Source organism: Apis laboriosa, unplaced genomic scaffold (genome assembly GCF_014066325.1).
Source record: "Apis laboriosa isolate Shangri-la unplaced genomic scaffold, ASM1406632v1 scaffold38_cov145, whole genome shotgun sequence".
Classification (NCBI taxonomy): domain Eukaryota; kingdom Metazoa; phylum Arthropoda; class Insecta; order Hymenoptera; family Apidae; genus Apis; species Apis laboriosa.
Genome location: NW_025223092.1, coordinates 2,912,765 through 2,936,009, shown reverse-complemented (window position 1 = coordinate 2,936,009; position 23,245 = coordinate 2,912,765). Strand labels below are relative to the sequence as shown.

Here is a 23,245-nt window from a genome sequence, read left to right as displayed (position 1 = left end):
TATATTCGCGAATATATAATAAGATAAGTTAATCTCGTTTATAATAAGATTATTTAAAGATAGAATATATCTTTTTAATCAAGAAAAATTTGAAATACTGTACATTGAATACTAAACAAATATAAAATATTAAAAAAAAAATAAAAAAAAAAATTTATTAAGTAGTATAATATTAATAAATTATTTAAAACTTCCAATACTTGAAGAATATTTTTTTATTTAAATTCTATAATATAAGTTTTATTAAGATTTTTAATCGATAGATTATTCAAAGAAGATAATAAAGTTGATTAAATATCGGTAACATTTCTTAAACTCATCAATTCTAGAGTTAGTATAGACAAGGAAAGCAAATAATGGAAAAAGGACAGAGATAGGATAAAAATTCGGGAATCAGCGCCATCTTCAGAGTGCCGCAAATGAAACACATATAAATAAAGAGAGCAAATAGTAAGAAAAGGATAGAGATAGGGTAGAAATAGACTTGTGCTGCCATCTCTTGGATGTCAAAGGTAAGATAAAGTAGAGTAAGAATGAAGGACTAGCGCCATCTCTTAAATATTCTTAGAAACGATAGAAACGATTCTTCGAAGAGTTTCGTTGATATGATGAGAGATGGCGCTAATTGTTAATTCTTATTCTATTTCTATCCTTTTCTATTATTTTCTCTCCTTGTTTATATGTGTTTCATTTGCGGCACTCTGAAGATGGCGCTGATTCCACAATTTTTACTCTATCTCTATCCTTTTCCCACTATTTGCTCTCTTTGTCTATACTTATTCTTGGCGCGTAATCACAGACGAAGTACAAAGTATCAATTGGATGCACTTTTATCATTTTTCTTTCAAAACTACACTACGTTTTAATCTTTAATATAACAAATAAAGATATATTCTCGGTTTAAAAATAATTTATAAGCAATGATTTCTGTACAAAATTTTTGTTTTAATTTTTATTTGTAATTTTATATGAAAATATATGTAAAATCAATATATGTAGAATCAATATATGTAAAATAACATTAATATTAATTAAAATATTCTTCTTTTTTTAATTCTGAACTATTTCTTTTTTTAATTTTAAAGGATTTAGAAATGTAATCGTATTCTTAATTTATATTACTTAGTTTTTCTAACTATAATTGAATCATATAAATATTATGAATATCTCTATAATTAATACCATTTATTGTTAATTTATATTAACTAATAAATAATGAATATTTGTGTAAAATTAAGCTTTAATTTCAATTAATTATCATTAAAAGTATAATCGTTTTTTATATCGAACTGATTATTTCACATGAAAAATGAAGATAATAAAAATAAAAGATGTATTGAACATTAATATTGATAATGATTAATATAAAAATATAAAAAATATATAATATATAAAATCTGTATGTAATCTCATTATGCAACGTATAGAAAAAAAAATACGTATAAAAAATATGTCTATCTATGTTTATCAATTAAGTTAAGAAAAGAAATCTCAGAAAATCTTCCATTCAATTACAGGAACGTAGAAGAGAATAAAAACCACTATTGGAATCGATAATATGACAAACAAGGTATTTATTTCATCGTTCATTATTATCGCTTTATTGTCGTCTCGTTTACTCGTTATTGTCTAGACAAAAACATCAATATATCCTCATAAAATCGAAGGCGATCGAACAGACAGTGTATACGCCATTCGCATCAATGACAAATCGATGATTATCGATCGATTCATAATTATTCGCAATTATTCTTCCCGATCTTTTGTTACATTTAATATTACACTTATTACACAATGATCTATCGATAAGTACTGAAACATGTATCATGGACAAAAGAAAGCTGAATTTTTGCGTTTATTACTATCGGAGCCTGCAAGCCCTGAGCACTAAAATTTTACACCGACTACTGCTATACGAAGATCGCTTCACGGCTTCCTCCATCTTGTTTCATCCTTAGAATCGCGGCTATAGAAATATCGAAAATTTGTCGAAAAATTTTCTATTATCTTGATGAACAATCTCATCAATCGAAAGATGAACTCTTAAACTCGAATACAGAAGAAATTCAGATTATTCAGACTATTTGATTGTTAACGTTGCTTATAATATAATAATTACATTTACATTTAGAATAAATAGTATATTTGCACGTTACAGTAGCAAGTATATAAATAGGGAAAATTCTTATGCAAAGTGTTTTTATTTTGAGATTATGTAGCAATATATATATTTTTAATTGTGTTAAAATAAATAAATAGAAATGAAAATTTTATTAACTTATATTATTATTCTATTTAAAAGGCATAAAATTGTTTGCATTTTGGAATTATATTTTATAATATTAATGAATTGAATTTAGAAGTAAGTAATTTAAAAGTAATTTCCCTGCTTCTATTCTCGCCACTGTATGTCTATTCAAGAAAGAATACAATGTGTTAAAAATATCAGATAAATAGATATAAAATTTCAAAATTAATTTGAAAGACTTTGGAACATTAGTTAGGATTTTTCTGCATTTAAATTTAAAACGCGTGTTATAATGCAAAATAGATATATGAATCGGATGTTTGATATTATTAGTATAGAATTGTTAGAATTATTATTCTTAATATTATTGTCGCTGATTATTGTCTAATTACATTAATTATGGAAAAAAATAATAATTTCCGAAAATGTCTCTTAACATTAATAGAAATCGCTTAAAATTATAAAAATATTTTGATTAAATTTGAAAAATTATTAATTTAAGATTGAATGAATATTGTTCGAGCAGCGTACAATTTTGTCAAAAATTTATAATAATTATACTTCTATTTTGTCAATTCAAATGAAAATAAATTAAATTTATAAAATTGGATTATAAATGATATTCGTTAAACCAAAAAGAAATTAAATTAATAGTAAATTGATATAAATTATAAAATATAAATTACTAAAATAATTATCGATTTCTAATCTTAAAATTTCATAAAAAATTGAACGTCGCTCAGAATTCGCATTGACTGTTATTTTCCTTAAACATACATTTACAATATTAGGATAGTAAGCACTGAATTAAATACAATATATGTATAAAGTCGTTAAAATGTATATATATAAAATAGTACGAGTCAAATTGTACATCGATAGAAAGCGTAAATAATTCACCATATAAAATTTTCAGTTAGTGATAAAAATTTAGTAGCATAGATCCGTGAAAATTAACGATAGAATAGTCAATATATTAAATCGAACATTAATAACTGCTAAAATACGAAAATATCATACTTAATTGGAAAATCCATTACATATAACAATTTTTATAAATCTTTCTAAATGGTAAGAAAGAGTTAAGAAAGAGTTTCATAATTTAACCCTTGATTAATTAAGTCATATATAATTACAAATAAACATATATCATTTTTTCTATTAAATTTCATTTATCTTTTTTTCAAATTTGTATTGTATATTATTTAAATAAGAATTATTATTAATAATAATATGCAATATATTTTAATATATTTTAAATTAAAATATTCTAAAAATTAAATGATTTAAATTCTAATGAATCATTTATATAAGATCCAAAAATATCAATTGAAAATTTATCTAAAAGAAAGCAATGACATAATTATAAGAAAGCCACATATAATTCACTAAAATTGTTTTATCTATTATAGATAATATCAAGAAAAAAATAACTTTATATCAGTTATAGATAAATATCAAAAATTCTTCCGTAAATCCCTAAATAAATTCAAATTTTAAAAACAAAATATTATAAATGCTATTCAATTTCAAAGATATATGAGCAAAAGTTATTAACAAAATGATTATTTTATCGATATTTATCGTGTTCTGGATAAAACGATTTATAACGATTTGGATCGCAACGAGCTAGGAAGTTTTTGATGAAAATAATTATTATCCGTAGCCGGTAATAGAAGAAACCTTTTGAAGCCGTGTCGACAATCCCCGTGTAAGGCTTGAATGTAGCGTGTCCTTGGATTGAGATTAGGCCTTAACGACCTTGTCGACGAGTTGGAGGAGTAGTTGGGCGAGGGCCCATCTGCGGGATTCTCCCTAAAATATATCATTTAAATTTTTGTCAGATAACGAAATAAAATTTCATCTAATTGTACAGTGCAAGTTACTAGTCTATTTAGCACATAGAATTTATATATATATATATTTTTTTTCTACATAGATTTATTATTTTTAAACACTGACATTATCGCTAAGAAAAAAACAAACGCTATAATTGTATTCGCAGCTTGTACCATATATATAATTGATATCGCCGCATAAAAAATTGTACAGATATAAGCGCATAAAGACATTTATGTTATTTTTTGATAGAAATGAAGATTCGATGATTTTGAAAATATAGCACATATCTAATATTCAACATTTAATAACTACTTAACATTAAAGACAGTACAATGTTTTAACAATGTTAAAATCTTCAATTATAAAAATAGACGAAATATTAAATAATATAGAGAAAATCTTAAATAGATTTTGCTACATAATAATTATAATACATTTTAAGAACACTTTTTTAAGAAATTTAAATAAAATGTGATACTAATACGAATTCTTTATTTAACAAATAAAACATTGTCTGCCATAGATTAAAAGACGGAAAACAGGGTAATCTATAATATTCAATTTTTCTGGAATAAAAACAAATTTCGACATGACAGATACAAAATTACTTACACTTCACCATTTGAGAAAATGAGAATCTAAAACGATTACAAATAATAAATCAGATATTTTCTTTAACAAATTTGGATAAAATGTTATAAAATACTTCATGAAAGAAGTTATAATTTCTTTCATCTTTCTTCAAAATCGATATATCAATTAGAATGACGAATTATAGTACAATGAAAGAAAGGTCAATTGTAACAATTTTCCGATTAGATAACCCTGTAAGTTGAATCAACACACAATAATCTAACAATGAACAACTCTAGAAGTATAATCTATCTATTGGCTATCGATTATTCGCGCTAGAATATCTATATTTATACAGGGTGTCCTGTAAACTGAAAAATAAATGAAATCCTTATTTAAAGTAATATCCTAAATTTTCAAGCTCAAACATACAATGTAACTAAATAAAAAAATATATAGTACTGTTTAAAAAAAACATTAATAATCTTAAAAAATCTTTATAAAAATGATTTTGAGAAATCATTTTGCTATAAATATAATATAAAAGCATAAATTATATCATAATTAAAAATTTTCCAAAAATAATTTATCAATTATATACATATGTAATATTCTTTTTCAAAATCTAAACTTAGAAATTTTGTTCCTAACAATTTTTTTCTTAAATTGCGAGACACCCTGTATATTTCAGCCAGCCAATGAATCTACCACATCAATGCTCTAAATCGATAACAGGATTAGATCAGTTCTATAACATCGAGAAGTAAGAACACCACATCGAGACACCTATTACCAGTTTACAATTACTAACTACCGTGAATTGTCCACATAGAAATAGAAGAAATAAAAGTGGAGTATGAATATTGGTGACGTTTTAAATAATGCTTCCACTACGAAAATCTTCCTCTCCAATTGTTCGAATATATTTTTCGATGAATCGACAATACTGTTTTCTTTTTTTTTTTTTTTTTTTTTTTTTCTACATTTTTAGCATGATGAGAGAGTGACGGACGATATACAAAAAGAAAGAAGAAAGAAAAAGAGGCACAAAGAGACATACGAATGATACATATCGTTAAATTAGATGGAAAGTTTTTGCATTTTCTATATGATATTACTATAAAATTTCGTATTACTATATTTAATTTGTTAATAACTATTCACAACTTTAAAAAAGAATTTAATTATTTCATATCAGATACATCATTTCAAGAAATATATAATATATTATCTAATGCAACAAAATTTTAATTTAACCAAGAAATTATGGAAACATCTTATTCACTTAGAAAATTATAACTATGAATTAAAGAAATATGTATAATATCAATGAAAAAATTCACTCTATTTTACATAATACATTTCACTCAATGACGAGCCATAAATATCAAAAGATTAAATTCGTATAAATTTGAATATTAAAAAAATTATCACTTATGACACATATATAAAATATATCGACAAGAAAAACGGCAACAACTTTCCGTTCAATCGAACATAAAATGACAGGTGAGAACCTAATGGTCTGACCTGTCAACCAAATACCGAGGTGACCGCGAAAATCTGGCGGTCCTCAAAGATGGAAGCCAACCAAGGCGTGCCAGGGCCCCGATGTGCCTTTTATTCGCTTGAAACGTTTCCGGGTAGCCGAACTGGTCTACCTCCGGCTGCATCTCCGGTGCAGAACCTGTTCCTGACATTCACAGATACACTCGCTCGATTTACGCTCGATCTCTGACTTTCGTGTTCAATTACTACGCGGTTGACATGTCCATTCCCGCCGACATGAAATACACAAACTCGAACGAGGTCTACTTTTATCGGATCTCGGGTATCGAGGGTGCTTACGGAAGGGTATAGCGTGCCGTATCGCTGTCATTCGGTTGAAAAGTTAATTAATCTCGCCTCGCGTTTCAAGCATGGAAGAGTACCGTTTTTGAAAGGGGAAAAGGGATATTTCACGGCTTCGATCCATGTGTGTTTTGAGTATTTCTTTGGATTTGCTTTCGACTGTAATCACATTTACGAAGAACATTTCTTGGAAAAGGAATAGTTTCTAAAGTTCTATCTCGATTCTTGAATCGTTCTTTTCTTTGAACTGCACTCGCGTGTGATATAAATATTAATACATTTTAATTAATAATTGTCGATGTCTTGAAGAAGAGAAGAAGTAATTGTATCATTCCATATTTCGTTACATAAAATATAATAAAACACTTATTATATAAGTATAAATTAACGATTATTCTTGTCTTAATTATTAGGAATTTGTAGCTTTCTAATTTAAGATTTCGCAAATATTACACTATACGAATTAAATATGAAATAATCGTATCGTTTGAACATTCCTTAAACAAGATTTTGAAATTTACTTGTAAACATATATATATCCATCATCAAATAAACTTCTTTCTTCGTTTCTTTGTCATATTACTTTTCCCAAAACTTCCAAATTAATTAAACCCATAAAAAAACGAATCAAAGTTACTCACCCATGAACCTCTTCTCAGCATTAGGATACTGTCCACCAAGCGCCTCCATCATCTCTTCGTAATCGAACATATTCGCGTTCTGCATCACAGGAAGCGGATACTCATCGGAGAAAGCAATCTCCCTCTTGGATCTCCTAATATTCGAGTCGACCTTCAACGAATCGTTCACCTTCTCCTCGCTTTCGTAATCGTTCTCCTGACTCTGTCGCAAGTTGCCAAGCGCCTGAAGATCCAACAGATCGTTTCTCGCATTCGTGTCTGCGTCGAACGATCTACCTTGGCGGGAGAGCGCCCTGAGGATCACGCTCCCGGGCAGAAAGATTCCTCTCTTCAACGACACAGGCCAAGCGGAATTCTTAGCCAAAGATGAGACGCTCCTTTGCTCGCGGACAGGAAGATCGCCCGTTCTGGCCAAAGAGGAGACGCTCCTTTGACCACGGATAGGAAGATCGCCCGTTCTCGCCAACGAGGCGACGTATCGTTTCCCATAAGGCAGTCCATGCTCTCTTGCCACGGATCCCACATTCCTTTTTCCAGCGTTTTGTGGCAGGGTGTACGTTCTTGCCAGGGACGCGACGTTCCTTTTCCCAGGGAACGACACGCGATTTTCTCTGCTCTGGTCGTAATCACGGATCAGGGAAGCGATGTTGCGTCTACCGGGTGGTAAGGCGAAATCGCGGGCCAGGGTGCCGACGTTTCGCTTCTCCATCGAGAAATCCCTTAAGGCTTGCTCGTCTGATCGGCCGTTGGGTGGAAGGTAGTCGCGGAGAATTGAATGATCGCTGTTGGAAAGAAGTTTGGAAGGGAATTAGATGGAAGAACTTGGAAAATTTAAAAAGGAGAATTTAATTTGGTTTAATTGCGGAAGATTTTTTTTATCGAAAGATTTTTCTTTCTTAGCGAAAGAAAGTATATTTTTTTTTAAAAGTATAAGAAATTTTTTAAATTGATAAAAAATAAGATTTGTCCGTCCTTTTAAATTATTAAGATTATTAAAAAGTAAAATAAGATCTTGTATAAAATGGAACTATAAGAAGTGTCGAGTAAGAATAATTAATAATAAATTATAACATCTTTCATACCTGGAAATTACTGTCCTCTTTTCTTCGTCATCCTCATTTTCTGCCATTCGATCATGAAGGTTAATCGGCAAATCATCGTTCTTGGCCAGCGTCGCGATGCTTCTTTTCTGATATTCAAACGGATATTCCCTCGCATCCATCTCGTCGGTGTCGTCGATCAAACGTCCCAGAAGATCCGGCACCTTCTGCGTTCTTCCGTTGAGGATTGCGCTGAGGTCACCACGTACGACAGGATCCTTCAACAATTGCAAATAAACACGACCAGGAACACAGATCTCGGTGTCGTCGCCCTCTTCGGTCAAAGCCCTCAGATGCGCCATGTCGTTACGACTTTTCGTATCTTGAGTCACCCTTGCCGCTCTGGAGTAGGCGGCCAAACTCGAACTCACTTCCGGATGACGTAAGAGGGCCAAGAAAGCTGTTTTAGGCATGCATTGAGTGCTGTCTTCGTCTTGACATGTTACCTGCAACATAATGTAATTTCTTAAGTAAGTGTTGATTGGATTTATTGCATTGATCTTTTTTTGCTTTTCTTCACAATTAGTCTAAATTGGTAAATTTATTTTATTTTATTTCATTAATAAAATTTAATAAAGTTTAATAAAGTTTAAAAATTTATTAAGATTATATAATCAAACAAAAAAGAAATGTATGTATAAATGTCGTTTTATTTGTCATTACTTAAATATATTGGAAAGATTTTTCGTAAAGCATTTAAATTTCTATGCTAATTCTTGGAAATCGATTTTTTTAATGAGTATTAGCTTTAGTTGGGAAACCACCTTTTACGATTTTAATTATATCATTTACATTTATATCGGTTCTAAATAGGTGTAATTGTTTCAATATCGATACCAATTCGATTCCAAAGTATCGTTTTTTAAAGAAATATCATAAAGTGTTAAAGGAATATCACACTTAAATGCTTTATTTCATAGAACTATTGAAAAGTTTTTTTAATAATTAAATATTTTTCAATTAAAAATTATATTTAAATTTTCTTATACCGAAATGATAATATAAAAAATTACAAACTAAAAAGTATTATAAAAAGTCAAAGTAACGAAGTAAATTATGTTTAAAATAGTTATAAACGATCGTTCAATTTTTTCAGAATATTTTAATATGACGCATCGACAGAACCGAAAATTAATAATTATTTTAGAAGATATTGGAAGTTCATTGTAAGACTGCATAATAAGATACATAATCGATCACTGAAAACTTATTTTACGCTTCGTGTCACATGATTTACCTTGAAAAATATCGTATAATTTCTTATTGGATAACGGATATCCACCATGCATAAAAATTAGGAAAGAAAATTTCATGTTTTATACACTACCGTTCAAAACTTTGAGATTATTTAAGTAAGTAAAAAGAACTGAAACTTTTTAATTAAAAAAATACAAAATATATTTCAAAGGGATTACATAATATAATATGTAATTTTTAATTGATTATTAACTGAAAAAATTGCAAAATTCAAAGCTTGTATTTTTTAAACAAATTAGAACAAATTAATAAAATCAAGATTTAAACTTTTCTTAATTTTATATATTTTACATTATATTTAAATTTAAAAAAGATTCTTAAAATTCAAATTAAAAAATTATCGATTTAACAAGAATTTTTATATTTAATTTTTTATAATTTAAAAAATAAAATAGATATTATTGTGAATAAATATTTCTTATTGTATAAAATAAAATTTTTAATTAATCTTAACATTTAATAATTACATTTGTGCACATACATTTTTCTTTTTCCTTAAAAAAATTAAAAATAACTATATTTTTCTAATTTTATAAATTTAATTTAAATTGTATAAATCGCTCAATTAAAATTTTTACGAAAAAAACATTTTGGAAGTTATAAAATAAATTAATCAGAAAAGAATTTGTATACAGTGAAAATACGTTGGCGTGTTAAATGTCATATTTCGAGGTTTAATTCGAAATATTTCCGAGAAAGAGACGAGAAATTGAAGAGAAATTTTTCGATTCAAATTCACGGCCAACAGGGAAATTAATCGGCGCGTAATAGTGAAATGGTTGACAGCTGTTTCGTAATTAAACGTGTCATTAAAAATTAATTTGGTTTATTCGCGATAGAGAAATATTTGAACAAAAATTTTATCGTAAATTATTACACTGCTATGATATTAATGATATACCTATGTAATTAGCTTTGATTAATCGTTGTTATATTTGCATAAAATTTAAGATAAATGAATAATTACAGAGAAATGTTGAAAAATGAATGTAAAAATTCAAGTGTTTTATGGAAATAGTAATAAGAAAATTATGAATGAAAGAAACATTTTAATAACAACATAAAATAATATAAGAAAAATAAAATTTTATATTTTTTAACGTATCAAAGAATTAATACGTATAAGATATTTATTATGTAACATATGCAAATATGTTTATGCACTTATACAAAATTTGAGATATAATAAAAATCTATACATGACATGCAAAAAAATACCAAATGTAAAATTTAATTTTGCAAAAAGATCAATGTGATGATAATATATTTACTTAAAAAAGTTTTTATTATGAAGTGTATAATAAAATATATTTAATTAGAAAACCAAGAGGTGAAATAAACGCTACGCAGCGTTTATATTCTTTTGTGGGTGTGAACATTTTATGATGCTTGAACAAATATCGAGAACGTTAATTGCGTCTCGTAAAACTGAACAACAGTTGCGTGCAGATGACTTGCTCAATAAATTATATTAACTTCATTGTACGTGAACCCACAACAAAACACGAGAATTTATCACGAAATTATGAGATATCGACAACAAGATGATAATTTATATCACAGTTAATTTGGAATAAATTAACACGTTTATAGTGTATCATTTTTTTATCAATAAAAAAATATCGTGCATTATGTAAATAAGTTTAACAACAACTCAAAAATTTCGAATCGAAAATTTAGAATAGAAACATTCTCGAATACATTTTGAAATCAAGAATTTCAAGATTCCTAAGAATTTCGAAATTTCTAAAAAATTATAGAGATTATAGTAATGTTTCTTTAATATAATTTGATTGATAATGTATTAAGATTGAATAATAAACGAAAAGTTAAATCGAACTCGAAAGTTCATAAATATTTTACAAAGCTTGATAAATAATGCATATCATCGAGTTCAATGCATAGTACGTAAACGCGGTGTATATACGCATGTCACATCATACTATTGAAATGTTGATTTGTACGTGACATTTAACATAATTAACCTGAACAGAGTATTGTATTGGTCGCATTTCATAATCAATTTTCATCGGTAAACATGAATTTGTGTAAGATAACAGATTTATAGATCATAGATCATTCGAATTAAAAATTTTAGATTTTTAAATTCGATTCGAATTAAGATACAGAATGATTCAAGTTAAGTGATTTTAGATAAGATACAAAATCTTTAACATCATTAATACTCTATCATTATTCTATAAGATCTAATTTTTTTGTTGTAAAAACAAATAAAATGTTTTTGAATATTTTTTTCTGAAATCTTAAAAAGAGTTTAATAATAAATAAATAATAAGCAAAATATTTTACATAAATTAATAGAATTTATTTTTACACAAAATAAAAAATGTATGATTATATTTGATCAGAAATATACAAATTATATTACAGATAGTTTTACATTTTCTTTATTTTATTTTGCATTATTTTTTTTAATACTTTATATTTTCATATTATAATTAAAATATTCGTTATACGAATAAGAAATATATATATAAATAAGAAATATTATATTTTTGTCCCATTGAAAAAATTTACATTAAAATGGCAAAGAAATGGATATATATATTATAATTAAAATATTCGTTATACGAATAAGAAATATATATATAAATAAGAAATATTATATTTTTGTCCCATTGAAAAAATTTACATTAAAATGGCAAAGAAATGGAGAATTTAAAATATTTTTCTGAAAACAGAAAGCAATTTACATTTTTGTTAATTGCAAAATATTACATGCATATCATATATATATCATTTCTATAATTTTAACAGAGATCTTTGTTTGCAATATTGTCATCGATAATCAAGAGCTTGTCTCATTAAACTATCCCCAACTCACCCCCTTTTCTTCGTACAGGTTTAACAACGTTGCCCTTGGCCACGTAGATTAAATTGCATTCCTAAAGCGAAATTAGAAGCTAAACGAATATTTCAACGAATTACCTAATCAAGCCACCGTGTAATAAGCTAAGCTCACTTATTCACCTTGTCACTTCATTTTAAGAATAAGTAATTGTCTCTATAGACATAGCAATTTATTCTGCAAATTGAAAGTAACTTCGTTTAATCAAATTTAATTTAATTATTTTGATTAAAAATTGTATAAGTTGTAATATTTTTTAATTTTATGTTCATTACTATAAATATATATTCATCATGAACGTATAGTTGAATTTTAGGGAAACTAAACTGATCAACTTGTCTGATTATTTGATTTCTGAGAAGTTTTAATATTAATTTTTATTTCTTAATTGATCAACTAAATGACTTATATTGTATTTTAATATAATTATATATTAATTTCTGAAAAATAAATTTTATGTAAAAATTATTGTTTGCAAAAATTTATTAATTAAATTATATAAAAAATTACATAAAATACTCAATAAAAAATCAATTTCAATAGTATTACTAACAAGTCTCTTTAATTAAAAATTAAAATTAAAAATTTCATATTAAATTTTCTATTAGTACATACATACATATAAGAATTTAACTATTATTAAAATATTAAATATTAAATTTTCCATTTTTCATTTCATAAATTTAATATAAGTTTAACTGTGAAAATATAAACAAAAATTTAATTATTAAGAAAAATAAATATTAATTTTCTTTCTCCATGTGTTATATTGCCAATGTAATAAAAAAATATCAAAAAAAAAAAAATTCATATCCTGTACACAAAATGTACAAACTTGTCTATCACAAATATACTTCCTACTCATCTTTCCAAAATGAATAAGATTCTTTACAAGCCTAATATCACGTGTATTTAAAGACGAAAGGAATATCAATTCGTCGAAAGAGATGAGATTCCATACCACGTTCTTTGAATACCAAAATCCAAAAGACGGATGACTTCGTTCCTTTTGATGCTCGTCAGAGCAAAGTTGTAATTTCGTGGTTTACCTTGGAGTTACTTCTCTCATCGAGTTTCTTGTTTCGTTATAAATCAAAAATCATCTCAGATGGAAACTCGAACAAAATTAATGGAGCGGAAATATTCCTCTCAAAGGAAACAACCAATTTCATCAATTGAATCTTGATATTTCTATTTTTTTTTTTTTTTTACTTTTTTCGTAAAATTAAGTTCTATTTCACTTTATATTCTAATTTCTTTATATATAATCACTTATATTTCTAATTTTTTTATATATAAAGAAATAATTATATCGAAATATAAATAATGATAACAGAAAATATAATACATTTATAAATGATATGTTCCATGAATACAATAATCAAAAATTCTTATTATATTTAAAATTAGTATTATAAATATTTATATATCTAGATTTATTATATTTTTGTTAACAAAATAATACATACAACAAGATATATAACAAGATTTTATCATATTATTATAATACATCTAAATTTTATTAATTAATTATTTAAAAAATTTTTTTCTTCATTAAATAATAATAATAATAAACTATAATAAATAAATAATATATGATATACTATATAAATAAAATTAACTATCTAACTAACTTTAAAATATAATCTATTTCAAAATAATCATTGAAACATTAAATTATACCATAATCTGCAAGTACATCATATTATAAGTTTATCCATTCGTAAAATTGATTCAGAATTCGATAAAGACTTCCTCGATATGAAATTTCCACAATTCTACTATACAATATATTGACAAAGGAAATCGCCTAGACAAAATGTAACGACAAGTGACAAAGCGTTTTCCAATTTGCCGGAACAAGTTTCGATAGCAGTCACTCGAGAGATACAGAGTTTCCAAGTTCCACACATTTCGCATTCTACCAACGTATTTTATTTCCTTCGTATACAATTACCCACCCAATTCTCTCGCCTGTAATCTGTCCTCTTATTTTATAACCTTTCTTGTACACCGTATAGCATGATCCCTTTAACAAATCATTCGAAAGATACAAATTGATTTAATACTCCTCTAAATCTGCAACTGAAGTGTATTAATATTTTAGATATAAGATCGACAAAATGAGATTGACATCAATGACATATAAAGAACGAGTTATTAATTATTTTAAAATAAATCTTTTTTTGATGAGTGATAAAATAAATTTATAAAAAAATGTAGAAAAAATTGAAGAAAGATTGACAATAACATTTTAAGAAGAAAAAATCCTACAGACTTTAAAGCGTATTTGAATATTTAATAAATACGTAGAGAATATGCAATATTTTATATAATTTAATATAATGATGATTTCATAGTTTTTATAACGAAATTAAATTATTCGATATTTTTTTTCTAATCAAATTCAATTTCAATATATCGTTAATAAAAAAAAAAAATTATTTAATTATTTAAATTATTTAATTATTTATTTTAGTAATTGATTAATTAACTAAAGTTCAATTTCTGTTAGAAAACGAGTATGAATTTCTATATGTTTGTATATAGCTTTATATCTTTGGTATTTTCACAGAATATTATCTTATTCAGAATATCTATTGGGATGTAGATTCAAAACGTAGGTCACTGATAATTACACGAGGGGACATGTGTTACCGTTCATTAAGCAATTTTGTCGGTATTTTCATCGTTAGTTGCATATGTAGTGAAGTTGGTGCAAATGACAAGAATAAATCACGATACATATAGTAATATGTACGAATCGTAAATTGAGTTATAAGTAACAAGAAGCAATTAATATATTCTATAACTATGATTAATATATCTTAAAAACAATTTTAATTAATAATAAACTTTTTGTTAACTTGTAAAAAAATTTTATTTCAGATATATTTAATAATTTAGATATGCACAGTATCTACAAAAGAAAGATGCAATGCTTTGTGAAAAAGATGAATCAAAAATCTGGATTAAAATTTTATAAACTATAGTTAAACTATAGCCAAATTATAGTTAAAAAATTTATTATATTATGTATCTATATAATAATTAATTTTTTAAAAAAATTTCAATCAGTAATTAAATAATTAATATCAAAGAAACAAAACAAAGCATTAATTTTTTTTTTTAATTTTCTTTCATTTTCAGTCTTTAAATAAGAATATAACAAAGAATAAAAAAAATCTATGAAAAATTTATCGCCCAAATCGAATCTTCTGTAATTTTCTCACTAATTTTATTATAAACTAATCCATTTGTTCTTAAATTATTTTCCAAATCTTTCAACCGTAAATATCGAATATGATGTGATGGAATTAAGCTTAATATATTATAAATCCAAATCAAATTCATTTATTTAAAATTCACAAGAGATTATTTTATAAATTCCTATATCAGAATAGATATCAGAATATCAGAATGATTAAAACTTTTTATATATAATAATCAAATTAAAAGAAAATTTAAAAAATGCGCCTGTAAAATTCTTATAAAAAAATTTATAAATATATAAAAATTATAAATAAACTGCAAATTTTTATGCAAATGCATATTTTTTATATTACATATATTTTACATATTTTATATAAACGACATAATGCTAAGTATCTAAAACTTTAAAGAAAGATTTCAAAATAAATCAAAGAAATCAAAGAAGAAGAAAATAAAATGTTTTTCACATTATTTTTAATTATTATTAATTAAAAATCAACAAAAATACCTCTGAATATAAATAATTATCACATAATTTGTTTCAAAATTTGATTAAAAGCATATTAAAATTAAGAAAACTTTGAATCGTTATAATTCTAAAGATAACAACTTCTGAATAACCAATAAACAACCATTAGAAACGCGGAATCTTTCATTTTAAAACGTTTTTTCATTTATCCGAATGTGACTTCCGGTTCCGGAGATATTTTCATTTAAAGAAAAGAGTAATTTTTTAAATTTACTTTAAACCCGATTAAATTCTATTAAAATCCGAAAAACTTTAAATGACTATAACTCCAAAGATAATGATTTCCGGTCATCGAATGAATGATCGTTGGAAACGCGGAATCTTGCCCTTTAAAATGTTTTTTCATTTATCTCGATACGACATCCGGTTCCCGAGATATCGTCGTGTAAAGAGAAAGATAATTTTTAATCGTTCGCTATCACTATCCTTGTTACTTATACGAACTTTTCACTCGCACCTCCTCTAACTGATCTATCGCAAATTCCAGACAAGTGACAGACGCGATTCTTGGAAGAACGTAATGCGCGATTCCAAGAAGAACGTAGTACGCATTTCCAAGAAAAAATGTAGGTCAATGACTGGCGGATCCATTCATAATCTTCGTACCGTATTAAGTATTATGGAAACTTTGAATCCTTATATCTCGGCAACCAATTGAGATATCGGAATAAATCAAAAAGAGACTTCAATGGTATGATTTTCTCTATTTTCTGAGCATGTTTTAATAACATTTTTCCATTTGTAAATCTTCAAAAATAATATTTGACTTACAGATTTACAATATATTATATTTCCATTAAAAAATATAAAAATATAATATAAATATATATAATAATATATAATTATTATATTATATTATTATTATTATATATTATTATTATTATTATATATATATAATTATTAAATTCATTTATAAAAACTTATCAATATTATTATAAAATCTATCAATATTTTAACTTCCGATATATTTGATCTCTACTATTAGCATATTGTTTCTATATGAATTATACATAATTATATATATTTCTTATTTCTATTTATCACGTGTAAACTGTCAGAAATTTTTTTAAAAGGAGAAAAAGGAATAAAAAAGAGAAGAAAAAGAAAATCGGTTGAAAGGAAAGGATTGATATAGGATATGCAGACCTTCAATGGTTGCTCGTTCATGCGAAAATTTCGCGTACGAAAAGCTCAACGAATCAGTCTCAAATATAATCCGGGGAAAGACGTGACCTTTGGTTATCATTTGATTTCCGGAAGGATGACACGAATCTACGAGAATCTGAACAGCTAGAAATGTTTTGAACGATTGAGGACATCGGGTGGGTTGCTTCGCAGAAAATATTTCTGTTCATTGGAAATTGTAAATCGAGTTGTTCAAGGAATATATATTTCGTGATTTTAACGAAATGATTAGCTGTAAATGATTTTGAATTAACTATAACAGACTTTGCGTGAGTAGAATTAAATCGAGTGAAAAGATTATTTAAAACTTCTTTTACTCCTTTTGTGAATGTAAATTTCTATATATGTGTAATAATATAAATTTAATTGTTGTGTTTTTTGTATTTTAGTTCAAAAAAATTGAAGATCCTATTGCAAAAAATGTGCAAATCTATTTGTAATAGTTTTTTATGTATATATATATATATGAAAAAAAGAAAGTTTGGATTTTAGTTTGGATTGAAAGTTTCATAAGAAAAATAATTTCTAATTAATTTCAGTTAGTCTTTATGATTTGATTAAATGAAAGTAATTTTTTTTAATTTTGATATATATATAAGACATAAGATAATAACGTAAAATAAATTTAAAAAGCTTCATTTTAATTCTAATTTTAATTTTAATCTGAAAATTATTACAAATACAAATTATATTTAATATTTTAATATTTTAATTATTTTAAAATTAAAAAATTAATAAAAATTATTATAATTTTGAGCAACTATTGAAAAAATCACAAAATAATTATAAAAATTATAAAATATTAATTTAATCAACTATTAAATAAATATTAGCAATAAAAATAAATTTTTTAATATGATTATATTATTTTATTAGTTTTTATTAATTTCTTTGACAAATTCATTAATATTATTTTTAAAAAGATGTCATTTTAATAAATAAGAAAATTTACATATTAATCGAAATAAAAATTATATTTAATTCAATACAACAAAAAATATCTTTTCATTCTCAATTGTATCTACTAATTAAATTTTTCTAAATAATATTATATAATATAAATTAAAAATTTCTCTATTTATATTCTTGCCAATAATTCAACATGTGATTAAGTAGTCAAATTATTATTCAAATATCAAAGAACATATCGTATATATTATAAGTGTTTTCAAATATGTATTCGACTTTCTTAAGTCATGTTCTCTCTCTCGAAACGGAAATTACTGATCAACGATAAAAGCAATCATGATGTTTCAAAGAAGGTCCTCATCGCAGATCGTATTTGAATTCGCACTTTGATAAACTTTGCACGCTTTACTATTCCTTAAGAGAGTTTTGAATTGTTACTAAATATCAATTTCTAATATCATGAACTTGAATTTTCAAAATGTTTATTGATATATAAGCAATAGATATTATATTGTCATTGTGAAAATTGAACAAGTAACTTTTTCAAATTTTCCTAATTTTATCTAACATTGAATAATATCGTATAATATCGTCAATTGTATAAAAATAATTGTATAAAAAACATATTTATTTCAACAAACGATTTATTAGTAATGATCGAATAGTTCATGAATGTATTGTCTCGATTATTTCCAAATAATATTCGAAAATGGAATATAAATGAAGTTTGGCACGTGTCATCCACAGATCGCAGTGAATAAAAGAGACAATACGGAATCATCCTTGAGAACTAATTAAATTTTCTGCAAGGATATCCTTGATGGAAATTATCCCGTGAAACAATCGAGGCAGTGAAATCACCTTCAGAAATATCCATTTGCACTATCCTTGTTAATTGTCTAATAAATATGCATTATAGAAATTTTTTCTTTCAATTTATTCTACAACATATAAGAAAGAAAGAATGTGTATAGGAAATCTACATTTTTTAATACGTAAAAAGTTTCAACAAGTTTTAAAAATAGAAAAGATTGAATCTTTGATATTTTTATTCGAGAAGAAATATAATTTAGATTTATTGAATTTATCAAGACACATAGATATAAATATAAAATTTTATATTTATTAAATAATACTAAAATAAAAAATTACTAATAAAATATGGAAAATTTGTTTAATAATTTTTTGTATTATAAAAATATTTTAATCGTATCTTTTTATCATATATCATATATCATGCGATTGATATACGGATCCTTTCATATATTCAGTCCTCATTTATCATACACGAATGCAATTATAAAATTTATTTTAGTTAAAAATTATTATTTTGAAATAGAAAACAATTTTATTAATATTTTAAATTAACATAGTTCACAAAAATAATCTTTTCTGTGATATGATTAACATAAATAATATAAATAATATAAATATAAGGAATATAAACTTTCAAAAACAATTTTCAAAAAAAATTTCATGAATAAAAGAAAAAAATCAATAAACAATATTGTAATGGATGCAAAAATAAAGATGCCGATGGCATTATGAAACTTTCTGATGAACCAGTGGGAGTAAACCGTGTTCTGGGTAAATTTATAGTGTGAAATTAAAAAACTTATCATATTTGAAAAGTTGTCGCGATCTTGGTGAAGTTTTGCGACAACAAATAAAACTTAACAATGAATGGAAGTAGGAACTGCTGGTATAAAGAATAATAACATCTTATCAACCACCCTCAGAAAATCGATTGGTTCTTATTTCTTTATTTTGTGATGGCATAAAAAAATATCATATTTTTAATTTCTTCTTAAAGCAAAGATTAAATATTTTTAATAGAATCGAAATATTGTTTTTTTTTTCAAAATAAACTAAATAATTACTACAAAAAGTTCCTTCAATTAAATTAATTATTAAGATTGATATATTTTTTTAAAGAATATTTTTCTCAATTTTTTAAAATTTAACAAAATTATTTGTTTCCTATGATAAAAATCATTCGTGTATAAATGAAGAATATTTTTTTATTATTAGATTATAAATATTTTTTTACGAATTACATTATTCAAGATATTATAAATTTATTAATCAATTTAATTAAATCAATTTAATTTAGGTATTAATTAAAATAAAATTTTTAAATATTTTTACGATATTTATAATTAAATATTTAGTACGAAATATTAAATAAATGAATCATATAAATTGTTAAAAATTTATTTTTTTTGATGTTAAAAATTTAATATTAAAATTAAATGTCCCTAAGTTTAAGAATTTCTAATATAAATTCTTCTAAAAAAAAATAAATTACGATTATTATATTTTGATTAATTTTATATCAGATTACAACTTCATTTATATTCTAATAAAATATAATAATATAAAATAATTAGTTAATAAAAAAAAAGCAGGATTATAAAAAAATATTTGAATTAAAAAAAATTAATGAAAAAATATTTTGATTCATTTTTTTTTTACCAATATAGTAGCATGTGTTTCATTATATCCAAAATATAGATACACTATTGAAAAAAAACAATAAAGTGTATATATATATATATGAATAAGCTTTCACAATAACTGATATCCATGTCCTTCATGATTGATCGTTTCAATTATCTGATTTTTATTGTATGCTAGTCATATATCAATAGCTATAATTTACGCCTCAAAGCATAGAATAATAATTCCTATCGTAATTACAAAAATGTCAACTTTTCGAATGAAACAATTTTTTTTTTTCTTTCAAGTAAAAAGTTCCTTCAATTAAATTAATTATTAAGATTGATATATTTTTTTAAATAATATTTTTGTGTTTATAAATTTTTCTTAGTGAAAATTTAATTAGTTTTAAATTATTACTATTGAAACATGTAATTTATATTATTATATTTTATCTTTAGATCTTTAAAATGTGTCTTATATTACTCTCGTTAAATGCGGATTTAAAGAAATATTTCGAATTAAATTCTTTGACGAAACATTCTAATTTTTAAAGTTTTTCAAAGAAAATAATTATTAAATTTTCTATTAACGTATGTGTAATATAGATCATACTTATTTACATCGATGTACATATGTATAAAATATTAATATATTCGTGAAATACTTTCAGAAAGACAATTTTAAAGAACAAACAAATATAAAAGTTGATTATGCAAATATTATATCTATATATAAAATATTAGTTGAAATTCAATTTAATTTTAATAATTTTCTAATAATAAAATTTAGAACTAAATTTATAGTGATTGAAAAAAATATTTTAAAAGAAAAATACAAAAGTTTAAATTCTAAACTAAATATAATCTAAATCTATATTTAATTTATTTTAAATAATATTCACTAGGATAATTAAATGTACCAAATTTATTATCAAATATTGTCAGAGATTCATTAGATAAATACAATTATTTTTATCTAAATAGTAATTTGTTTAAAGAATGATATACTTATTTATAATAAATTAAAAAAAAATTTTTAAATTAATTCATTTAAAAAAATTTTTTATCATAAATAAATCGTCAATTTTCAATTGTGAAACTTGATTATTACTAGTATGTACGGTTCGAAGTATCTCGAATTTCAAACTAATCCATTTGATCAGAGAATTCCCTTTGTTCCTCGGGTTTGAAATTTTAAGGCCGTTAATAACTGAATGATCAAATTCTAATGATCAAATTCTTTAAAAATTTTTAATAAGCACCGTTTCAGAAAATATGATCATCAATATACTTTCAGAAAAAAACTTAATATTCTTGGATCAGTTATTAAAAACAAATAATAGAATACATACGTATTTATACAATTTAATTGTCTTATTAGCCAAAGAACAAATAGAATTTTATAAAAGTTTATTATATAAAAAATTGTTATAATTTAAAAGAGAAAATAGTTTATATAATAATCCTTTTTTTATACTCAATTTTTTTATATTATATTATAATATAGTAGAATTTAAATATTTTTTTTATTAGAAATATATAAAACTATTAATATATAAAACTATTAAAAATAAAAAAAATTAATATTTTTAGAAATGTTAAAAATAAAATAGATAAAAAAAATTATGTTTATGAATGATAAAAAAAAATTACATAAATATAAATTAATGAATATTTTATCAAATGTAAAAAACGATAAAATTCTTTCTATAATCCTTTCATATTATCATATTATCATCCCTTAAAATATTTCTTTTTTTAAATGAAAATTGTATAAAATTTATGTATTCTTTTAACGAATGTTAAAATTAATGAATATTAATTAAATGTCATTCTGCTAACTTACATTTTAAAATATAATTCAAAAACCTACTCTATTCATCCGATTCTAGCATAATCTATCGAAGAAACTACCAACCTATCCTATTCGCAACAAAAGTTGTCGCAACAGGAAGACTATCTTAAAATCTACCCTTCAAACTTTCCTCACTCCTAACACGTATGAGAAGGAAAATTGCCGCGAAACAAGGTCGTAGCACGAAACAATTGAATGAAACGCGGTAAGATGAAAAGGGTCGTAAACTAAGAGAAAACTACTCACCAAAGGTAACCGTATCTCGTTGATTACTGCAACGTAGAGCAAAAGGGTGACGAGATGGTTTCCAGTCAGGCTCATTTCGCAAACTAAATCACTAATGTCCTCGCAATGCAGTTCTCCAAATCTGAGTACCGGCTGTGTACGCGTAAGCTTCCTTATATAGGCCATTTCAACCATGCGCAGGCGTTCCAACCCCCATAGAGCACACCTACACCAAATGGTACACGCTGTATATACACCATCGATGAGGGTTCCTGTTGATGATAACCACGCAATATGCGAGGAACCCATGCTGCAAAACTCGTCTTCATCCGATGGACCACTTTGAAAAAGAAGAACAGAAAAAGAGAAAGAGAGAAACAGAGAATGAGGGGGGGGAAAAAGGAAGAAGGGCAATAGAGTGATCGAGGTGGATGAAGAGAAAGAGAGAGGAGAGAGACAGGCTATTTTTTAAGCAGGACTCGGTTAATATACCCGTGGATTATTGCG

General features: G+C 24.8%; 1 protein-coding gene across 1 annotated transcript; it reads right to left on the bottom strand.

Moving 5' to 3' along the window:
* Positions 1 to 3,751: 3,751 nt before the first annotated feature.
* Positions 3,752 to 22,942, bottom strand: LOC122715540 (neuropeptide-like 1). Its single transcript, XM_043937808.1, is given in 7 exon segments — positions 3,752 to 4,063; positions 6,194 to 6,356; positions 7,156 to 7,937; positions 8,238 to 8,701; positions 22,760 to 22,852; positions 22,854 to 22,921; positions 22,924 to 22,942. Coding segments are annotated over 7 exon segments (1,791 nt in total). The 5' UTR covers positions 22,934 to 22,942; the 3' UTR covers positions 3,752 to 3,852.
* Positions 22,943 to 23,245: the final 303 nt, after the last annotated feature.